At 53.1% G+C, this 21638-nt stretch overlaps 3 protein-coding genes across 5 annotated transcripts; 1 reads left to right on the forward strand and 2 right to left on the reverse strand.

Moving 5' to 3' along the window:
• Nucleotides 1–4971: 4971 nt before the first annotated feature.
• LOC147192230 (ubiquitin carboxyl-terminal hydrolase 22-like) lies at nucleotides 4972–14805 on the reverse strand. 2 transcript variants are annotated; one of them, XM_086133359.1, is made up of 14 exons: nucleotides 14240–14804; nucleotides 13629–13661; nucleotides 12645–12777; nucleotides 11724–11837; nucleotides 10663–10764; nucleotides 10150–10316; nucleotides 9344–9503; nucleotides 8737–8845; nucleotides 8087–8248; nucleotides 7393–7519; nucleotides 7127–7218; nucleotides 6600–6662; nucleotides 6264–6413; nucleotides 4972–5811 (listed from the first exon to the last, which is right to left on the reverse strand). In XM_086133359.1, exons 1-14 carry the CDS (start codon nucleotides 14357–14359, stop codon nucleotides 5769–5771), a joined length of 1575 nt encoding a protein of 524 aa, XP_085989485.1. In that variant the 5' UTR covers nucleotides 14360–14804; the 3' UTR covers nucleotides 4972–5768. The 2 variants fall into 2 exon arrangements, with proteins under 2 accessions (XP_085989485.1, XP_085989486.1); XM_086133360.1 differs by lacking the exon at nucleotides 13629–13661 and having other exon boundaries at nucleotides 14240–14805.
• A 412-nt stretch (nucleotides 14806–15217) lies between these two features.
• On the forward strand, nucleotides 15218–16967 carry med9 (mediator complex subunit 9). Of its 2 annotated transcripts, none has more exons than XM_086133280.1 (3): nucleotides 15218–15439; nucleotides 16188–16370; nucleotides 16537–16967. In XM_086133280.1, exons 2-3 carry the CDS (start codon nucleotides 16210–16212, stop codon nucleotides 16754–16756), a joined length of 381 nt encoding a protein of 126 aa, XP_085989406.1. In that variant the 5' UTR covers nucleotides 15218–15439; nucleotides 16188–16209; the 3' UTR covers nucleotides 16757–16967. The 2 variants fall into 2 exon arrangements, with proteins under 2 accessions (XP_085989406.1, XP_085989407.1); XM_086133281.1 differs by having other exon boundaries at nucleotides 16204–16370.
• A 736-nt stretch (nucleotides 16968–17703) lies between these two features.
• LOC147192232 (dexamethasone-induced Ras-related protein 1-like) lies at nucleotides 17704–20753 on the reverse strand. Its single transcript, XM_086133110.1, has 2 exons — nucleotides 18759–20753; nucleotides 17704–18276 (listed from the first exon to the last, which is right to left on the reverse strand). Exons 1-2 carry the CDS (start codon nucleotides 19441–19443, stop codon nucleotides 17753–17755), a joined length of 1209 nt encoding a protein of 402 aa, XP_085989236.1. The 5' UTR covers nucleotides 19444–20753; the 3' UTR covers nucleotides 17704–17752.
• Between the last annotated feature and the right edge of the window lie 885 nt (nucleotides 20754–21638).

A 21638-nucleotide genomic window follows, 5' to 3' on the forward strand; every position in this document is an offset into this window, starting at 1 on the left:
AACAATGCGCTCCATTGTCGGCGCAAAACGAGCGGCGGACGCGGCCGCGGGAGGGAGGAAGCCCCGCGCCGCCGCCCTTAGGCGCTTCCCCGCGCCGCCGTCGCTCGCGCACGAGTGACGTTCGGCAAATGATTTAGAGCGAGCGCGTGACGCTGACCGCAGGCGCCCGCCGGCGAAATCTCACCGAAGCTGCCTCTGACACGCAAGCTGTCAATCACACCCCAACCCCCCCCCCCCCCAAAAAAGCACGCGGCAGTGTTAAGCATGAACTTTTGACCGTATTCTCAAAGCATCATCTTTTTCTGCTCTCCCCGCATTGCAAAAATCCTCAACAAGGCGGAAATGCTTCAACGCCCATCTTCTTTATCCTCACCGAAATGAACTATTCTTACTGCGCCTCGCCGAGCGCTTGCCACTTACAGTTCCCGACGAGTTTCGGAAAGGTCGCTCGACAATGTATTCACATCACATTCGGAGTCGACTGGGAATCAACGACCCGCGAGATTTGCCGTCGCGATTCCAATCGGTATGAAAGGAGTCCCCGTCAACAGTCTGTTGACATTTTGACGCGGGACCGAGATGACGACGACGACCAAGTGACTACTTGAAACAGGATGTGCGTCGGGACCGGGTTGCCGCAGAGTTCCGCGCCGAACGGGGGAGGAACAAAAGGGCACGGGCCCGGACTTCCTCGGAAATTTCCGCGCATCGCACGGGGATGTGAAACGAGCAGCGCCTTGAGCGAAAAGCACCCAAACGCCCGACTGTCGCACACGCCCAATGGAAAATTCCAATGAAGTTCACCCGCAAAGGTCGTCGCGCATTTCCGTTCATCCCGAAAGCCCAAAATGGTTTTGAACGGTGGCCCCGGTCGAGTAGGACGGAGTGGCGCGATGCCGCTCGCAAAAAACAAACAAAAAAAAACAACCCGAGAAAAGGCGGCTCGGCTTTCGTTCCCGTTCTCGCTCCGCCGCCTCGCAGGGGTTTTGTTTTTGGCGCAGACAAGCGACGAGGAGCAAAGATAAGCGCGCAAAACAAAATCCGACGGTGGTTTAGCAACGGGCGGAGCGGGGGCTCAAACGGGGCCTTCCGGCCGCTCGCGTCCGCCGCGTTTGTCGATGGCAAACCACGGGCGTCCGTGAGCGAAGACGTGCCGAACGGCCGCTCCGCAAACAAAAAGCAAAAAGGGGAAAAGCTTCCCTGGCGTGGCTTCGGCCGAATCGTCGCGGTGTCGCAATGAGATTGGCCGTCGTCGTGGTTCGCGAGCGTGCGCGGGTGCGTGTGTGCGTGACTAACGCGAGGCAGACTCCATAAAGCTCGCATTGTTAAGTTGCGTGCGAAGCTCGGAGTCCCCGCCCGCCCCTGCAAACCTGGGCCCTTTTTTTTCTCCCTCTCGCACCTTCCCCTTTCTTTTTGCTACAGGTAAACATTTGATGTCCGCACGCGATCCTCACAGAGGCTCCGCCCTTTGTTCTGGGCGCTGGCTTCTTTTCAGCGCGCACGCACGGGGCCGGCTTCCCGCCCCATTCTTTCTGGCATTCCTGTCCTCGGTGACTCAGCACCCGTTTCCCCGAAGAGGTTTGCGAGGCTGCGGCTAAAAAGGGTCGGCTTTGGCGCGGGCCGCAACGCCGCCTCCCGCGCGGCCCCGGCCGACGGACCGCCGCCCCCCGCGGTGGTCCGCCTGCGCCGGAGAGGCCAAAACCAGCCGGCGGAAGAGATGATTTCGTCCTTGGCCGCGTTAAGCGACCAACGTTTGATTTGTCGCGGCGATAACAAGTGGCCTATTGTCGCGCTGGCCTTTGCGCTGCTCTGGAAAAGCCATTTCAAACAAGGTCATCTGTCTGCGTCCCGGCAATGCCGCGCGAGACAAAGGCCCCGTTTGACGGGGAATAGGAAGCCGTCGGCGCCGGCACTCGAGGCGCCGACGGGCAAATGAACGAATGACGCGAATATTTGCTTCGGGGACGAAAGATTCCCGCGCGTACGCCTGCGATTGGCTCAAGCCAAATGCTCTCCGATTCGCTTGACGCATAAATGGGGGGGTTTGTGTCGAGAGCGCACGCATGTGAAACTGCTTGAAGGAAAGTGCGGATGCCAACTCTTGCGGCTCGCCGTATGGACTCGCTTTGGCTGCCTTTGATGTGTGAGAACGGTATGCGGACGTCCAAGGGTGGGCTCCCCCCCCCCCCCCCTTCTTCTTCTTCTTCTTCTCCGTGCGTGTTTTTTCACAGCTGCTGACTCACTCGACCGCAAGCTAGCGTGACAGCGGAGGCGGCTTTGCCAAACCCCTCCCGAGTCCTCCCGCCGGAGGCGGCGCACGACAAAGCCATCGGACGCGAGCGTCGCCGCGTTTGCACGAGGGAGCCCTTTGTCCTCAAACGCGATTGCGACTTTGCCTTTGGTGAGAAAAGTTCAACCCTGACCCACGCAGAGTCCTGATCGCAATTGATCCTGTACGAAGGCACCACCAAAGAAGAATCCTTTCCTTCGGCCCTCCTGAAAGTCGGCGGCGAGCAACGACCGTCGGCGGTTTCGGCCACGGACGCGGAACGGGACGGCAGGTCGCCGCGCTACTTTGCCGTCGGCCGTTCCTTAGGGCGGCTCGCGTCCTCGGGGCTCCATGGGTGAAAGTCGGGAGCCCGTGAGCCCCTGACGTGAGCTGCCCGTTGTTGTCCTTTGTATTTTTGTGCGCCGCGTCGTCCGGCAACGCCGAGGGTTTGCCGAGCTCCCCGAGGCCGGTCGGCCGGCTTCTCTGGAGATAAAACGGCCCGCAAACGCCAAGAGCGCGCGCGCGCGCGCGCCTCCTGAAGGCCATCGGGACCAGATTGTCACGCTGCCGACATGCCGCGAGCTATCCTTCCGCCTGTCAGGCCACTTGCGGAGGGGCGCCCCCCGCGCTGTTTTCAGCCCTCCGCGGCCGCCTTCCCCCGCGACCGGGCCTCACGCGTCTGAAGGGCTGAAGGCCCTCTTTGTACGCGCTCCCTGGGAGATATTAAGCCCCCCCACCCCCACCACGCTCCCGCCGCACAAAGGAGGCACTTACTAACCGCTAAAGCCTCAACAAACGGCGCCTTTCAAATGAACCCCCGCTCCGTGCGTTGCGGAGGAGAAGGGGCCGGAGAGGAGGAAGCCCAGAAGGTTTGCTTTGCTTTTGTCGAGGGCGGAGACCCTCGTCGCGACCCGCCGTCCTCCGATCCGATGAAGAAGGGCTCGCCTTGAGGCTCCCGAGATCTCGTGCGGCACGAATCCGCGGGGAGAGGAGGGATCCATTGAAAGAACGGGTTGATGGTTTTGCAAATGGCTATGAGGCTACGAAAAAGAAGATGGATTGCGTTTGGATTGAGCGACCGCGCCCCGAGGCGCAAGGTCATTGGCGATAAACATCGTAGCCCGCGTCCACGTTCTCTCGCGGTCTTACCAAAACAAGGGCGCGGGACTACCTTTGCCGATCGTACGCATCAGGCGCTTGCGTCCGCTGGCACCGGGACCAAGCGGGGGTCCCCGTCGGAAGCCGTCGATGTGCAAAAAGTCCTTTGTTCAAGTATGCCGGAGGTCAATGTGGATTTTTTGGGACTCAACTGGAGACGGGATACTTTTTAACCTCTTGATTATTCTTCACGGAAGGATGCTGAGGTGGACTCGACTCGTACCGTTTCCTTTTCGTCCACTTTTGAAACGTCATTCGCTCCAATCGGTATGAAAAAGTAGACTTGACGTACTTCTCCCGGAGTCGGCTTCGTTAGGTGTCGGTCCCGCTTGTTTTTTTTCTCTTTTCTTTTCTTTCGAGGGGTGAGCACTGACACGAACGCGCCATGGTGCCAACAACAGCACAGCCGGCGCATTCTCAAGTCGACGTGTTTGGGATCGTCGGGGCTCGGCGGAGGCCTTCTTTCCGAGCGGACGGAGCGGAGCGCCTTCGCCCTAGCGGGACATACGGAGGGGGCCGAGCTTTTTGGCAAGAAAGTGACCGAAAGGGATGTTCTTGCGCAACCGTGACTTTGTTCCTTCCCGGCGGCGGCAAACAAAGCGTGCGACAAGGGCCAAGCGCGAGGAAAGCGGGGGACGCCGGCGGCCGCGCTGCGAGGCGCCGGGAAGCTCTTCCCGCATCTGCCTTTTCCACCCATGAATGAGGCTTTGTCCGCCGGGGCGCCAGATCCGGATCTCCCGTTTGGCATCCCTGCGCCGTCGCTAATCACAAGCAGATGAGCGGACGACTTGCGCTCTGCGACGCGTGTAGCGCGGCGGCGCGGATTTGGACCTTTTTTTTTCCCCAATTGCAGAGCACAGAAGTCTGGAACAGTTAACATGAATGGTTATATGTTAACATTATTGGACACAGAGAGACATTCGGGGCGCCGCTCCCGTTTCCTTTGCGCTCGACTCAAGGGAAGACGAGCCCTTCCGGACCTGGCCGTGAAATTCCAACGGCAGACCGCCGACGGCGCAACGCCCCGTCTCGAAGAGGGCAGAGCCCGGACACCCTGCGGAGGGAAGCCCTTCGGGCGCCCCGTGTCCGGGATCTCCTTCTTTCGCCGGCCTCGTCCTATAGCCGCCGTTCCGCAACGTCTGAATCACGTCACAGCAAGGGTTCACTGTGCTGGAAAAGAGGCCCGCCGCATACATCGACGTCTCTCAGGTGCGCGCGTCTTTATCAGTCAAGTCCAAAGGAAGACGGCTTCGGCAGCCGCGACGCGTCATAAATCGCCTCAACAAAGGAAAGCTTTGTCCGCCGCGGGAGAGGGCGAGCCGCGCCGCAACATCTTGAGCAAACACGCAGGCCGCCGGTGAACTTGGGAGAGGTCGAGCCCGCTCGAAAGTTGCGCCCGACTTCCACTGGCTCGGAATGTCCGCCGCAAAGCGTTGGAGGAGAATTCGCCACGAAAGCTGCATCGCACAACACGCAGCGCGGCGGGATTCCACTCGGGGGCGCGGTCGCGTGGTGGCCACGACGCGACATGAACAAAAAAAAAAAAAAGTGAGCGTCCTTTTAATCAGCACCATCATCATCATCATCATCATCATCATCTCGCAACAATTCCACAAGAATGAAAGTAGCATATACGTCCAAAAACATTTCCAGTAACGGCAACGGCAAAGGACATATGAAAATTCTTTTGAAAAATCAAACCAAAGTAGAAAACAAGGGAGATTTGTCCACGAGTGCTCAAAAAGAAAATGAATTCCCTGCCAATGAGCAGATTTGAAAACGTCGCAGGTCCAAAGGGTTTCCATGGTAACGCCGGCCTTTGCAACAGGCCTGGCGGGCAAGCGCCCCCCCACCCCCAATCAAATCAAATCAAGATCCATTCCAAATGATACGATAGCCATACAAATGCTCCAGCCGAGTTCTTGATACACGGGTGGACTTTTTTTCCCCTCGTCGTGCTCAGAGTTGAATGTTTTCTTTTTTTTGCTTTCCCGTGATGCATCATGGCAGCCTTTGGGGTTAAATGCTTGGTCAGATGAGACGACAGAACCGCGGCAGCTTGTTCCCCCCCCGCCCCTTTAGGGGGTGTCCGAATACTGTCCTAAGATGCGCCCAGAGACCACGACTCTTGATCCTCTTCATTCGCTTTTGTCAAGTAGATGCCAAGAAGTAGCTCAGTGCTTGATTTGTTGTTGAAAGGTTGCATGTCATATGCCTTTTTTTTTTTAATGTTTCTTTTTAAGTCTCTCAGGTAGTTCAAGTGTGTGTGTGTGTGTGTGTGTGTGGTTGCCAACCGTACATCAGCGGTTCTTCGTGGTCAGCGGGGAGGAGGGCCCGAGAACTACTCGTACTCCAGGAACTGTTTGTGGTAGAATAAGAGATACCTGCAAAGGCGGGGTCGTCAGGGCCCAAGACAGAAAAACAAAGGGAAATTAGGAGACGTGCCGTGTTCCGGAACAATTTGGCACGTCGGTGACAAGGAGGCGTTTTGGCGGTGCGACTGCGGAGCGGCGACGTATTCTCGCTTTGCTGTCACGGCTCAAATCTTTTCAGCCGCTTTCTCGGCTTCCTTCTTTTCCTTATTTATTTATTTAGTCACTTGTCAAAGATTTCAAAATGTGCGAGAAATGATCCCTTTTCGAAGCCGGCGGCTCCCTTCCTTCCCTTTTTCGGTGTCATGGACCATGCGCATTTTTCACCCCGCGGCTTCTAAATTGCCACTTTTCTCAACGTTCATTCCTTTCAAAGAGTGTTATTCTACCGCACAACAAATGTAGAATCAAATCAAATGAGGACTAAGAAACGGGCCAATCGGGAACCACGATTGCGCTCTCACCCTTCGCTATCGAGTACATCCTTCATGCCGGCCTTGGTGATGACGGCGTCGTCGCATTTGAACCACTGGTCCTTGTGCTGGCGGATGAAGCTGGTGTAGTGGCCGCTCTCCAACGTGCCCTGGTGGTTGACCACCGCAAACAAGGAATACCTGCGCACGAAAGCACGGACGGGCTTTGGGCTTCGCTTCGGTTCCCCCCCCGAAGCGCGCGCCGCACTGGCGTCTCCGTTGACCTTGTGACTCGGCGCCATTGACGGGTGGGGAACCCCAAAGCGCTCCATCGATGATTATTGAGGATTTTGAACTCGTGAACGGAGCCGAGATGAAGATGCTTACTTATTGTCGTCGTTGAGCACGTCCGCCGCTTGTTGATACTGCCCGTTCATTCTGCTCTCTTTGCTGCGGGAGACAAAAGACAGGAAGGCGATGAAGGAAAAACAACATGCGGCAGTGTCGCAGAACGCCCACCGCGTGGCACCATCGTTCAATGCGTGTTTTTTGGGGGGGGGGGGGGGGGGGTCACGCGTCTCACAAGAGATGAATGGACCGCTCCGCCCACGGACCAAACCCTTCTTTGGGAGACGTGCGTCATTTCACAATATTTCTATGATGTTGATTGGAAAAACTGAATTGCGTCCATACATCGGGTGGCCAAGGAGTTGAGTGTGCGTGTGTGTAACAAAAAAAAAAAAAAAAAAAGAGAGGCTCATGAAAAACAAAGCAAAAAGAGCATCTTTCGACAGAAACGGATCCTTTGCGGTCATCGTAGGAGCAGTCATGTTGTGCGTTTCAGGATGAATGCTGTATTTGACTTGTCAAAACAAAGGGCTCGTTGGCATTGTGCGTGTTGTTCTTGCGCCCACCTGGATGCCATGAAGGGCGTCATGTCCAGCTCCAGAGGAAACGACACGTAGGTGGTGATCTTGCGCCGCAGTTTGGCGGAGTGCTCGAACCGCTGCGGAGGATGGACGCGTGACGGAGGGCGAAGGAAAGGCCGCCCGTCAACGTATCACGAGCCCACGAATAAAACACGGCCCCCGAGGGAGCGCCGCGCCGGCGGCTAACGTCGGACCCGCTGCGGAACGTCACAAACGGAAGGAAGGAAGGAGAAGGTGCGGCGAAGACTCACTTTGAGATGGAAGCAGGCCACGATGGGCAGCCGCTTCATCGTCAGCTGCTTGGTGGACTCCTGGTAACTGTGGCAACCGCCGCACTTGATTTTGGCGCCGCTTCCGAGATGCTCGGGCCGCGTGAACCTGCGCAAGCGTGGCGGAAAAGGGGCTTAGAAATTGCCGTTCCGCCGCGCGTTGGCGCGCGCGGTGGCCGAGGCCCCTGCATCGCCGCGGCGACCGGCCCCTTGAACGGACGTCGCCGCGGGGTTTCGGAGGGCGCCGCCGCAAAGTCGGCGATGAAGGGGAGGCCGCGAGGGGGAGGCAAAAGCCGGCCGGCGAGCCCAGAAGATGAGGAGAAGGGAAAAGACGCTGCCCGGAAGGACCACGATAGAGGCCATTCCGTTTGGAACTCGTTTCTTCCGCTTTGTTTCGGATGGCGACATCTCACAAATGATCCTGGATTCACCGTTTGAAAAGAGGTCGCCTGACCCCAGTTTGGTTTTTGTTTTTTTGCTTCTGAATGTGGCGATTGGGCCACTTCACCGCAGAGATCGTGTGCGATCGAGGACCGCCCCAAAAACGACAAACAACGGAGAACCGCTTTCTTGACTGGCGTTTCAAAAAGTGGAGCAATTTGGAAGTGGCCCTTTCATCCTTCGACGAAAACGTTTGGCCGCCTCTGCTCGAAAAGGACCAAGAAGTCAAGTGCACCTGCGCAGGCAGTCCGTGAGCGTCGTGGAGCCCGACGGGTGGCATTCTCCGTTGACCGTCGTGCCGCCGCCGCCGCCGGGACTGAGGGGCCAGAACGGCGTGGACGAGCCGGGCAGGTCCAAGCTGATGTCCCAGAAGGGATCTATCGTGGTGGAAACGCCGCTGCGCCGGCGGAGACAAAGGACAGCCATATTGGAGAAGTGCGCGTATGGAGCGCCGTCCCGCGTTACGAGTTCGGTCATAACGCGAGCCTTCGACGGCGTTCAGCTTTTTGCTTTGAGCGGGCGTGCCGGCAAAAATCAAGAAAACGCTCAACCGGTTTTCCACTTGCGCTCGCAAAATCTTGAGCGCGTGCGGTCACGCGCTGCGCCATTATGACGCAAAACGCAGCGCTCGAGATGAGGAAGCCGCCTGAAAGATCCACGCCGTCGCCGGCACCAGCGATTGGTTATTTTCCGCGTTTGCGTGTCCAGGTCTCGATCGCACGGCCAGAGTGGAAAAAACTAAATAGATGATGCATCACCGGTACCGTCGACGGGGGCCGGGCAAAATGCGGAGGCGGGCTGTCGTTCGGGGACCGCCGCTATGGGGACCGGCCCCCGCGATATGAACCACTTTGGTCGCGAGCCGGCGCTCCGCTCCGCACTTACTGGCAAACCTGACAGGTCACGTCCGACTGGAGCCCGCCGGTGAATATTTGGTCGATGATGCAGTTACAGTGGTTGGGATTGTTGGCCTTCTTTCCGTTGTCGTTCTCTCCTGCGGAACACAGCGAGGCGCGGGCTTGAAAGGCGGACAACGCACACTTTTACACCGCCCCAAACTTTTGCCGGCTGTTGTTTTTGTCATCAATTATTTGTCGAACCATTTTTGGACTCCTTCCGCAACAAACAAAAATGCCACAAGACGTCACCGGAGCCCTGGCTCACCGGAAAGTAGCGATTGGTGTCGGGGAATTATGATAAGGTGAACTTTCCGTTGCAATTTCATTTCTTGGGGTTCAGCGTGTTCCATTTTTGTACGTTTAATGTGTTGATTTAAATGCTTTGATTTTTTTTTGTCTTTTTGAATGCTCTGGACTACAGATGCCGAACAGCCGATTAGCAATTTTACCCCCGTCTACCTACCGAAAGACATCTTTTGACAAATCTATAAAGGTCCCCGGCAGTAAACCGTCGGCTTCCGGCTCACGACCATCAAACGTCCACGGCGGCGAGCGAGTTCATCGGGAAACGTCCCGCCGGATGCCAAGCTTACTGATGGCGTCCCCTTTGCAGTGCCGGTGGAGAACGTCCAGCGCGGCGATGAGGAACTCGTGGGCGTCCTGCTGCTCGTAACCGGCCAGGTGGCGCGCGTGCGTCCACACCAGGTGGAGGAGCCGGAAGGGAACGTGAGGCGAGCGGTGGCCCGAGTAGAACTGCAAGCAAGAAGCCATCCCATCAAGCTCCGTCTCGACGCCGGCGGAACGTTCCGCGGAATCTTTGAGTGCACGTCGATACAGAGGGCTGCGCTCGGCGCCGCGCGTCCGCTTTCAATCGGGAATCCGTTCGGCCACTTTCCATTCGGCTTATCCTTCGCCGTGGAACTTTTCTTTGAATTTGGACTTGCGCCGTCCTGTCGTGCCTTGCTTAAACATGCGAGTGAGCACAGTTTAAGGCTTAGTCGGTGTCTGCCGCCGCCGCGGGGGTAGGCGAGCGAGTACGGCTCCGCCCGGTCAGACGGGGGTGCCCCACGTGTGTGCGCGCGCTGTGGAAGAGGGAGCGACGACTCAAATCTTTCTCGCGCCGCTGGCCATCGTAAGGCCGGATTAAAAAAAAAAAGGTGAAGTGAAACGCGACGATTTGGGGGAGGTCGGCGGATTGGATGGGCTAATGGTGGACGACCGCAGTTGATGTTTCGCGTCAAACTAAATCAAGGTAGAGAATTTGAGATTGTGAACCATACGCAAACGGCCGCCGGCTAAACGCTGACGCGCAACAGAGAAGGTCATTGCTAAGGGGCGCGGTGAGCTGAGCGGCAAAGTGGCGACGCGTGGCTAGCATGCGGCTCACGTGGCGTCCTACCTCCTGAAAGAGCTGCGACATCTCGCACACCAGACAGGAGTTGGACTGCATCTCGCACTTGTGCCTGTCGGAGAGGAAGAAGTCCCGCAGCAGCGGCGTGTGCGTGAGGGCCTGCACGATGCAGTTCATGAAACACGTGTTGCCCAGATTTATTAACCCTCGTAAACCTGCGGGGACACAACAGTGGGGGGGTGGGAGACAAAACAAGCAAGGCGCACAATTTGAAGCCGACACCCGTTGCACGTGGAGGGCCCGGCTACGAGGGAAAGGCGGCGGCTTTGTCCGAACGCCCGGGACGGACGTTCGACTGCCGGCCGAGCTGCGGGAAGCCCGCGGGAGAAGGTCCGAGCCGCCGACGGGTCGGCGGGTGACACGCGGCCGGCCGTTGGCTTGAATCCGACCGACCCGGCGCCGGGGGTTTATCTTTGGTAAGACTGCGCTCGGCGTGCTATTAAAGCGCGCCGGGCCCGCCGCACCGCACGCAGCCTCGAGGGACATTCGAACACGGCCCACCTATGGTACAGTTGGTGGTGATTCTCCTCCGCTTCGGATTGTGTCGTAATAGCTCCAGCTCTCGCTTGCTGGGCTCCCACGTTGTGTATTTCTCGCCTACGCCTGTCGAAGGAGAAAAGAGTCAGATGGCGGCCCCGCTGGGTGAACAAAAGAAAAAAAAAATACAAAAGACCACTTCGGTCACTTTCTGACCCGCCAAAAGAATTCAGAGAAAATTGCTCAAGAAAACCGTTGGAAATGACCAACAGACAGCGGCAGTACCCCCCCCCCCCCCCATTCCAAATGAATTCTGCAAGGGTCTTAATCGCTATCTAGTTTGAGGAGAGCCAAGTGGCATTTTCACAGAATCAGGGCTCATTTCAATGTGCGTCGCTGGACAAGAAAAAAGGTGGAATTAGGAAGAGGCAAGTGGTGATATTGATTTCCAGGAAGCCCTACTCGCGCTCCTGTGCCCCTTTTGGAAGACCAACAGGCAGACATGTATGGCAAATGGACACTTTTTCTGACCGCTGGATTTTTTGTTTCAGATTATTGATTGAGTTGTTGTTGTTGTCGTCGTTTGCTTCTTTTAAAAATCATTTTATTGTGTGGGTATTTTCTGCTTAAACGGAAACAAGATTTCATGCGAATCTAAGGAAAAAATGATTTTTGGGAAGTCGTGCTTAAAAATGATCTGTGCTCACTTTTTCTTTTCTCTAAAAAAATGCTATCAAAGATCCCTGAAGAAAATTTGGCAAACTTTATGACAAGGATGCCGGAATTTTAGAACAAGAACGAATTGTTAAAATAGAGCAACAATTGTTGGAGGAAAAATCATACATTGATCGCAAGTAAGAAAAAGTGATTTCATTTGCAACTAGAACAAATTTGAAATAGGACCCCCCCCCCCAAAAAAAAATTGGTGTCTATCTGGAAAAGCAAAAAAAATCTTTTTACTTTTCGTCCTTTTCATGTCCTTCCATGTTGGATGACATTTCCTTTTTCTTTTTTCGTCTCTCCCCAGTGTGATTTTCGAAAGGGGCCGGAGCTCGTGCAAGAGACAAACCGGCAGGGCTTTCTACCTTGTAATTTCCAGGCTTTCCTCTGTTCCTCTTTGGCGATCTGCTCCATCTCTTTGTCGTAGATGTAGTCTTGACACACAAAACAATAGATTCCGCCGTATAATAAGTCTACAGCTGGAAGCAGAAGGGGGAGGGCAGGGAGGGGTGCCATAATTACAACACGGTAACAGACAAGGGGCCTTGGAGCACTCCAGACCACTCTCAGCCTAATATTCCCACTCGCTCGGCTCTTTGCCCATCTCGTGCTCGGGCGCGACAATCGGCGGCGAGCCCCCCCCCCCCCCCCCCCTCCGTCGCTACCCCGCGTTTGCAGCCGCGACCGGTCAGCCTCCTCCGTTCTCAAACGACACCTCCGGCTCCGTTGCTGCGACAACCTATTTTTAGTCGACAGAGGGATCGGTACATTTTGGGCGCTGCCCACGCCGGGAAACGCAGCCGGCGCTCGCCCGCACGGCCGTTGCGGTGGAGCGCGCAATGTGGGCAAACGGCACCGACTCACGGATCTAATTGCATTTTCAATATTTAATGATGCGCCGTCGTCAAAATGAAGTCGTCGTTTGCAAAAGCGGAAATGGCTCGGCTCGCTCCAATTGAAACGGCGGGCAGGTGGCAGTCGGAGAGCGGCTCGTGTTCCTCGCGCACGGAATCGCCCCCCCGATCAGGATCGAGTCTTTGCGTCGAACCTGGTCTCGCCCGACGCAACGCGAGCGGCTAACAGCGAGATGGGCAAAACGCCAGACTGCGTGAAATCGCTTCGGCGAGCAGATATTTTTCAAACGGCTCGGGCTTTACCAATTGCGGCTGTTGACTTGCCCGCTCTTTCCCCGTCCGGTCAGGGGTCCCGCGCGTGACCATCCCGCTTACGCTGAATCGCGACGGCAAGATGAGCAAGCGTGAGATCAAGCCGCTCCCGGTCCTTACCCAGATTGTGCCTCTTGTTTTTGGCGTGCTCGTGGATGTGTTTCTTGGCGAAGCAACCGAAAAAGACGCAGTAGAGACAAGAGTGAAGTCGGCTCAGGTGGGCGCCACACATGTGACAGATGCAGGACTTGGCCTGGGGAAAGGAGACAGAGCAACGAGACGGGCGGCTTCGTTTGAGGGCCGCTGACAGAAAAACGCAAGGACGAAAGGCCCGCTTTCAAATTCGTCGACTTCCGGAAACACGCTCAAGTCAGTCAAGAAGGCAAACCGAGATTGTTTGTGTCGTTCGTCTGCTTTCAGCTAAACGCGTTCAGGCAAATCGTTTAGGAGTTTTCCAAGTTTTTGGGGTGGCCAACAGCCCTCTATCCCACAGAATAGGTCCGGCTCTGCACTTAACAGCGGCCGAATCTCCACATTCAGAACCCCCCAAAAAGAACAAACTGGAGTCAGGTGAGCATTTTTCAAACCGTGACTTGAGGATCATTCGTGTGATGTCTTCATCCGTCGGCCATACAACACAAAGTGGAAGAAACCGGTTCCAAACGGAATGACCTTGATTCACGACAGTCAAGTGTGTCGTTCTTTTGTATCTTTGAATAATCGAGAAATGTTTGACAGTCCAGCCTCGTTTCGCACTCTGCCCACCTTCACCTTTTTGAACTAGCCTTGCAACCCGTGTCAAGTGTCTTTTTTAGTATTAGATATATGTTTTGTCATGTCAGGGGCCGCTGAAAAATGGGCGGTGGGCCGCAGTTTGGACACAGAGTCTTCAGTCAGAAAGTTAAAAAGAAAAAAAGGCTGTTAGATTCGTGACGATTACTGGTCATGGAACTGAGCCACAGGCGCAGGTGTAGGAATGCGAGAGTAAGCAAGCCAGCTCCTGATCAGTTCAACTACCACAAGCGAAGGGGAGGAGAGGAAGAGCAAAAAAGATGCGTCGGAGGAGGAAAGAGGAGGAGGTGGAGACGCATCAATTCAACTCACCATCTCTGTCCGTCCCGCATCACCCTGAAGCACCTATTTTATCACAACAAAATACAAATGTGTGACACTCACAAGGCTGCACAGCACAACCCGAGGCAGATCAACCGACACGAGACAGCGGCAGGGACTAGCCAATTGGCGACATTGAGGCAAAGCGAGCGGCCAGCTGGGGCACATGTCGTGAGCGTTGCGGCACTGTCTGATTTGCATGCGCGAGCAACACAATGGGCTCCATTTGATGTGGACATGCCCCCCCCCACCCCCACCCCCACCCCCACCGGCAACGCCCGCCCCAAATTCGTCTGGTGATCCCCGAGTTCGCAGCCTTCCGGCTGGCTGACCTCAACGGCGATGGTCGCGTTTTAGCCGCAAAGGGAGCATCGCCGTTGCTGACCGGCGAGCTGGCTAACTCGACCACTACTGGCGACGTTGTGGTTTTGTTGGAGCACGTCCGCTGATTGGTGTGGCGATGCATCATTTTGCACTCGTGCACAGTGCCCCCCCTCCACAACCACCAGCGCCACTTTGTGTCACGTTAACTTCACGGTGAATTGCAGACGAGGGCGGCGCAGGCAAACGTTATTTCACTTGTTGTTGGTGTTGTTGTTTACCTTACGTCTCCTGGTTTCGGCAGTGCTACTCCAAACAAAGCATTGGTATATGACGCGGAGGTTTTGCTTCCAATTGTCCACCTTATAACCGTTCACATGGGAGCACCCGGTCGGACTCATGACAGACGAAACATTCGGGTTGGGGTTTGCCGGGTGACAACGTCAAAAAGTCTCCGGGATGATTGGCTTGGGCTAGCCGGCTAGCTTTAGCTCACCCCCACCCCCACTCCCACCCCTCCTCCTCCCTTCCAACTATCTGTCCAGAAATCGTTTCCGCTTGGAAACGGGACAAGCGATGTAGTATCCAAAAACGCTCTCCTCTGGCATTTGACAAGCGACGTCTCGCACATTAACACCCTGGAAACATGGTTGCCGAGTCCTCTCGGAGTCGAGCGGCCGCTTCCCGCTGCTGTGCTGACAACTTGCTTCGTTTTCCATCAGCGTTTTGAGCCGGCGCCATTGCACCGCAGCGGGTGGTTAGCTTTCTTTCGCTCCACTTTAGCCTGGCTGCTAACGCTTCAACTCCTGCTTCCACATGCCCCCGGCCAGCGTGCGCCGTGATTGGTCAAGACAGAGGCTAACGTCACTACGCCAGCCCGACGAAGGTTTTGGAAACGTTCGTTTCGGTTCCGCGTTGCGCCGGTCGAGCGGAGTTTGGAGTCGAGCCGTCGATTAGACTGATGAATTCACACAGAAATAAAATAACACAATTAATTAAAGGCATCAAACGTATCGAGCATATTTACCCTCTTCCTATATATTTTTGATTTGAATACTTAAAATGTAGTGTAATGTGTACTTATGTGTGTGACATGCAATGATATTCAAACATATGTATATAAACAATAAAAGGATACGTTTGTCAAAGTTGTGTCGTGAACTTACGCTGATGCTCGCTTAAAGCTCAATTCACGTCTGCCATCTGGTGGCCATCGGCAGCAGATAATAAAGCGCTCCGGTGGAAACGAGGCGTGCAAAGCTCAATGACGAAGGACTCAGTTGCCATGATGTTGCGACAGCAAAAATGAAGAAAAATGGGATCGTTCGGTGTGGGGGTTGTGTAGCCCGATTCAAGCTAAAGACAATCGACATAAGCAGACAATATTTTGGGGATTGGTCAAGGTTGCGGGAAAAATAAACCAGGTCAGTCTTACAAAAGAGATCAATTAAAATCCGGCCGACTGAGAGGGGCCAAATCAGGTAAGCTGACAAAGAAGAATGTTTGGCTTGCATTTTTTTTAACTTAACAGTGCGGTTGCACCTTAGAAAGATCAACGTTGAAATCAGAATTCAATAAATACAATATACATGGGGTCCCTTTACAATTTTACAAATGTATTACAACAAATTGTTGTCTTGTTTGAGATTATTACCAAGAAAATGGCAACATGATAATAATAATAATAATATATTTTATTTATAAGCGCCTTTCAAGACACCCAAGGACACTTTACAATAACAAAAAACACAAAAGAATACGGGTTGAGCAGCGGCGATGCTGGTTTTGGGTGTGGTGACGCACCGTGTTTCTGCCAAACGTACACCTCCATGAAATTTTGTCCAAAAAGGTCAGCATTGGATTCATCGGGATCGCAGCATGACTCACTGTCCCATTGTGTTTGGGAGATTTTGTGATGGGCCAGCACCCGCAATAGAGCCTCAGATATACTGTACAAGGAAGCTGTACCGAATGCAATTATTTACATAAAAATATATATTTCGAGACAGACATGCAGTCTACATTAATATATACATACATCAATATAACCATGCTTTATAAAAAGTACATTTATTACGTCTTATTTTTTATTATTAGAATGTGGAAAGTAATAATAGCAGTTGTATAAATACACTTGTATAAAGCTAATCAAACTACAGTGGCACAAAAATGAAGTATCGTTCGTTTTTTTTTTGTTGAAATTTATTATTATTATTATTATTATTGTAGCGCCGTTCGTCCTCAGGTTGCCATGTTTGGGCTGACGTCATCAGGAAGCGTATTCGTGCGTGACGCAGGCGAACTGCGACGAGAAAGCAGAGAGCGAGAAATAATGGCAGTATCGCAGCCGAAGCAAGAGAAAGAGGGCGAAGAATGCTCTCTGCTGCCTTTGGTCCACGATATCATCAAATGGTAGGCTGAACACAAACGTCCGACAGTGTCTTAACTTAAAATGAGCTTAATTTTCATTGCAAAGTATTCGTTGTTGACATGTTTGCCAGAGCTAGCACTGGGCTAGCCTAACACGAAGCGATGCCAACGGGAGAAATAAGGGGACCTGTTTGGTTGTGTTTTCGAGCATGGACAAGGAAAGCCCGGACGTGCACCAAGAGCTGGGTAAGCTGAAGGCGAAGATCCAGGAAGCCCGCGAGCAGATCTCCGCCATGCCCGGCATCGAGAGCAGCCCCGTGGAGCAGCAGCAGCAGCTGGCGACGCTCCGGGAGCAGGTCCGCACCAAGAACCAGCTGCTCCAGAAATACAAAAGTTTGTGCATGTTCGACGTCCCCAAGGCGTCGTGAATAAAAGACCGAGATGAACGATTACCACGCTGACTGGAAGGAGCGCATTGAAAATGACGAATGCTGCTTCTGACGATCAGCTGATGAGCTGATCGTCGGAATCGCCTGCAGAGCTGGAAAACAGGCAGGAAGGTGGCCTGGAGCTGGACATGCCTGGCTTACTCCATTATTTTGTCGGGCAATATACGTCCAAAGTTGTTCTTTTTTTGGGTGGGGGGGGGGGGGTGTTATGTTGTCTTTCAGCAATCTTTTCTAATAAATGACCACAATGGTATTATTCTTTCTTCGTCTAGAAGCACAACTGAATGATTTTTTTAAAAATTCTTTTGACAAACGAATTGCTTTTTTTTTTTCTCCTCAAGCATGCGAATCCTGTATGTATTTTAGGGTTCTCGACATGAGCCTTGGGCACGGACGAATGCGAAGTCCTCCTACTTCTAAAATTTGCTCAAATTATATTTAATGCTATGCTGTCTTGAATTATTTGCAAAACAGGGATTGTGAGAACTCAATAATTCCAACCAATTTACACTTAATTTTTAATCATAAATCCAATTAACTCCCCTCATTTATATTTTTGCACAGATTCTAAACCTGCCTTCCTTTTCTCTCTAGCACATCAGGTTTTCATGATAATTTTCCAGGTAAAATCTCTGTCTCTCTCTCTCTCTCTATATATACAGTGTATATATAGTTACATCCACACACAGGTCAGACATTTATGAACTAGGGTAGGTTCAGCAACGGGTGGAATGTTTTTCTGAAACGACATTACACCGAATGGCAAAGCCATATTACGCAGACTCATAGAGGTCATACTTGGAAAAAACAAAATGAAAATGTACAATGTACAAATGGAGAGCGAGGCAAGACTATGAAAGTGACAAGTTTTTATTGGATGCAAAAGTGACTAAATACACGTTGGCATTTGTTCGTCGGGTGGCAAAGTTTCAAGTCCGGCGGGGCACGTCAAGCAAGTTGGGGCCGCGTCCGGCGTCAGCAAATGACGCAGGCTTTCTCCTTGGCCTGAGCTCCGGCCACGGCCTTCTCCCTGATGTACATCAAGTCACTGTGGACGCTGGGCCGGCGCGCCAACGGCGTCACGATGCCGTAGGCGTCCTTGCACCTCCTGGCGCGGAAGGACTTGCGGCGCAGCAGCTCGCACGACTGCAGCGACACCTGGCAGTGGCGGCCGGGGCTCATCTCGTCCGGCAGCTTGGCCATGGCGAAGAGCGCCTGGAACATGCGGTCCACGTTGGTGTTCTTCTTGGCCGAGACCTCGAAGTAGGCGCGGCAGCGGCCCTCGTCGGCGCCCGCCAGCCGCTCCGCCTCTTCCCTCCGCACCTGCCGCTGGAACTCGCGGTCGCACTTGTTGCCGCAGATGACCAGCGGCACCTCGGCGCTCTCCTTGGTCTTGTTCCTCAGGCGCGACTTGGTCTCGGAGATCTGCCGCTTGAGCCGCTGCATCTCCTGGAAGGAGTCTCGGTTGTCCAGACTGAACACCAAAATGAACACGTCGCCTGTGGCGGACAAGAGGAGCAAACGCGCCATTTTAGCAAGCATCGTGGAAGTTGCCATGTTTGATTTGCTTTCGCGGGCCACATAAAATGACGCGGCGGGCCAAATCTGGCCCCCGGGCCTTCAGTGTGACACCCGTGCCGTAAATAAAACATTTTTTGTGTGACTTTTTTTCGTCCCCACGGAAAACGAGGACAACTTTTTTTCCCCTCAATTTGCAACTTTCGCAACTTGCATTGCATCGACTTCAGCTTTTTTTCACGATTAAAGGTGCGCCGCGTGCATCCATTTCTCAGTCGATATTTTGCCCCAATCAAACTGGGCTCTCTTGGATTTTCAAATGGAGCCGGGCCTCGCTTGCGTAGACCGCAACGAGTCGACCCGGATGCCCCAAGTGCATGCTGGCATCGGTGACTCGCTTGCTTTCATCCTTCGCCAGGCAAACTCGGATGCGCGCTCGGCGCGGCGCGAGCTCCGAACCTACCTGTGAGGATGGAGAGCCTCCTCGTGGCAGGGAAAGGATGGTTTCCGGACGTGTCCAAAATGTCCAGCTGGTATACGCTCCCGCGGATGCTGTAGAGCTTCCGGTGGAAGTCCTCGACGGTCGGCGTGTACTGCTCGTCCAGGCGCGCGCTCAAAAAGCGCGAGACGACGGCCGTCTTGCCCACCTTGCTGGAGCCCAGGATCACCATCCTGCGGCGGTTCTTGGCCGGGATGTTGAACCCGTTCTCGGAGGCGGTCATCTTCCCGATCATGGCCCGAGTGCCTGCGCGATGCCGAGTTCTGAGCGGGACGCGACGTGCGCTGCGCGGAAGGCTCCGAGTGGGACGCCACCTGCGCCGCGGCGCTTTTACTGGGCACGTGGCCGCGCCTCCCGCGTGCGTCACGGAGCCCCGCTCCCGCCCGGGCAGCTGGAGCCGAGCCGAGCCCCGAACGATCGTTCCTCCGCCGCCTGGGCGTGACGTCAACTCAACTCTCAACTTAACTGTATTTATTGCGCGCTGTAGACAAAGTGCTGTGCAGGGAGCAAAAAAAAAAAAAAAAAAAAAAAAAAAGACTCTCTCCAGCCTTTCGTCATTACTTGTCTCCGGGACGCTCCCTGGAGGAAACACGGCTGCGGTGGCAAGGTGATGCCGAAAGGGGGCGCCCAAACTCAGACATCCAAGCATTGTTGCTTTCCAACGGGCTTCGGCGGAACTGCTTTTGTATTTTTGTCGTTCCGTTTCGCAGCTGGGGAACACACGATGCCACTTTATTATTATTGTTATTGTTATAATTATTTTGCCCTACTATCCGAGCGAGGTGTAACAACAAATGAAAATATCAGGGGCCCCAAAATGGAAGCCTGCGGAACACCACCGCCGGGCCACATCATTCATCCACAGTCTTCATAATTTTGGACGCAGAAAGACCTCACTAGATAGCATATATTTATATATACCCGTATATATATATATATATATATATATATAACGAATATATATGGTAATTATCTTGAATTCTGTACTGTGTACAGCTCATTATTTTGAAAAAAATCCTTTATTTTGTGCATGCAAATACTTAGTTTTCTTTTTCTACTTTCTTCCCTCCAATTTTGCTGCTGTAGATTACGAATATCTCCATTGTGAGACAAAGAAAGGTTTTCTTTTTCTTATCCTAGGATTGTTCCTGCGAGTCGAACGCATCATGCGGTAGCATTTCCATCGACTTCTAGCCAAACCTAGAAAGGGCCCTGACCTTTTTGGAGTGGGCGGATGAAATCAGATAGGTGTAGCTAAGCCTGGCTGTTCTAGGCTCGCGTTTGTGTAACTGCAGTGCATGCAAACAGTGGATCAGCACATGTCTGCAGACAGCGCGGCAAGTCATGTCGTTGAGCGAAAGGCTTCCTTGGGTGTGTCGCTGCGCCTGTGTTACAATGCCCTCAGGCGGCCACGGTGTGCATGCCAGAAGGAAGTGTTTCGTGAGTTAATTACAAGTCAAGTATCCAAAAGTTATGATCACTTTTTTACCCTGCATGGCATCACGATAAAAACAACATGATACTCTCAGCACAGCTTGGATTCATCGTCGAGCTGTCAGTGGAAAAGGTTAGCAAGGAGAGAATGGCTAGATCTAGGACACGCACGCGTGCTCACGCCCACACGCACACACACACACACATGTTCTTGTATTTGTGTATTGTGTGGACATTTCATTGGTGCGCACGCACGCACGCACGCATGCATTGGACAAGCTGTTCTCTCTCCGTCCCAAGCAGTCAAAACACAGGTGTGTGTGTGTGTCTTCACACCTTGTGCACTCTGCTTTCCAACTGCTTTGCTGTCACCTGAGACGCGTACGACATATACACTCTGTTTTGTTCTTGTTTGAATGCAACAAAAAAATAAAAGAAAAAGATGGAAAACAATGGAATGGCTAACCCCCCCTCCCACACACACACACATTCTTATTATTGGCTTGCCTCAAAACACAATGATGTCAGTACATGCAGTATTTAGCATCATTATCTGTTGACGTGTGACATTCTCTGGTGAATGGTTGACAAGCAACGTTCATAAAAAGGTCGCCTTGACAAACGTTTATTTTTTGTCGCAATTCCAATCAGACTACCCAGCGGCAGTTAGTTAGCCATGGTGCTCGTTCCATCTTCCGATTGCATCATTCGTACTTCTTGTACAGCAGTCATGTCCGAAGGGAAGGTCATTGGGGTGGGCGGCCGACCGGGTACGCGTGTGAGGACAGAAGCGGCATTGTTGACTGGAGCGAACCGCTTCGAGGATTCATGTGACAGAATGTGACGGCCACAGAGAACTTCTGCCAACTTGGTGACTATTCGCCCCTAATATGTTGGGGGGGGGTCAACTTCCAGCAGATTACTGGCGATTCATCCTCATTTTTTGTGATTTTTTTATTTTTCAAAATGTGGGCAAGGGGTTGTTAGTGTTTTGTTTCGTTTTTTTAATCAATGCATTTAAAAATACGTGGCAATTTGCCCTATTTGTGGGCCAATCTCGTCACTATCGAGGTTGTTATTGTCAATGAAAAACTTAAAAGGACAAAGAAAACATTTTCATCGACAATATAGAAAGGAAACGGCTTTGAAAAATAAACTCATGGAAACTACAAGTCCCGTTCATAAAAGTAACTATAATTCCAGCAAAAATGGCCTTTGTTTTTGTCAATGAATATCGTACATGAGCTTTTAGCGTTGATTTGAAATGGCTTAATTGCTGTCCGCCAGTACAGCTGGAAGCAAGGAGCTCCAGAATGACGATCACAGAATTTGGGGCAAAGGGATCATTTAGCTTCTCTCGACGTGAGCGCTAAAAGGCACACGCCGATTGATCCATTTTGATTCTTTGGC

Source organism: Hippocampus guttulatus, chromosome 16 (genome assembly GCF_054856545.1).
Source record: "Hippocampus guttulatus isolate MCC_2025c chromosome 16, RoL_Hgut_1.0, whole genome shotgun sequence".
NCBI lineage: Eukaryota > Metazoa > Chordata > Actinopteri > Syngnathiformes > Syngnathidae > Hippocampus > Hippocampus guttulatus.

Excerpts from the sequence above, each read along its gene's own strand:
- LOC147192230 (XM_086133359.1), bottom strand. The coding sequence starts at position 14,359 with ATGAGTCCGACCGGGTGCTCCCATGTGAACGGTTATAAGGTGGACAAT. Across the intron at positions 10,765-11,723 it reads GAAAGCCTGGAAATTACAAG|GCGTAGGCGAGAAATACACA; the intron begins GTAGAAAGCCCT and ends CTCCTTCGACAG. Across the intron at positions 9,504-10,149 it reads TGTCGCAGCTCTTTCAGGAG|TTCTACTCGGGCCACCGCTC; the intron begins GTAGGACGCCAC and ends TCTTGCTTGCAG.
- med9 (XM_086133280.1), top strand. The coding sequence starts at position 16,210 with ATGTTTGGGCTGACGTCATCAGGAAGCGTATTCGTGCGTGACGCAGGC. Across the intron at positions 16,371-16,536 it reads GTCCACGATATCATCAAATG|CATGGACAAGGAAAGCCCGG; the intron begins GTAGGCTGAACA and ends TGTGTTTTCGAG.
- LOC147192232 (XM_086133110.1), bottom strand. The coding sequence starts at position 19,443 with ATGCTTGGATGTCTGAGTTTGGGCGCCCCCTTTCGGCATCACCTTGCC. Across the intron at positions 18,277-18,758 it reads GAGGCTCTCCATCCTCACAG|GCGACGTGTTCATTTTGGTG; the intron begins GTAGGTTCGGAG and ends TGTCCGCCACAG.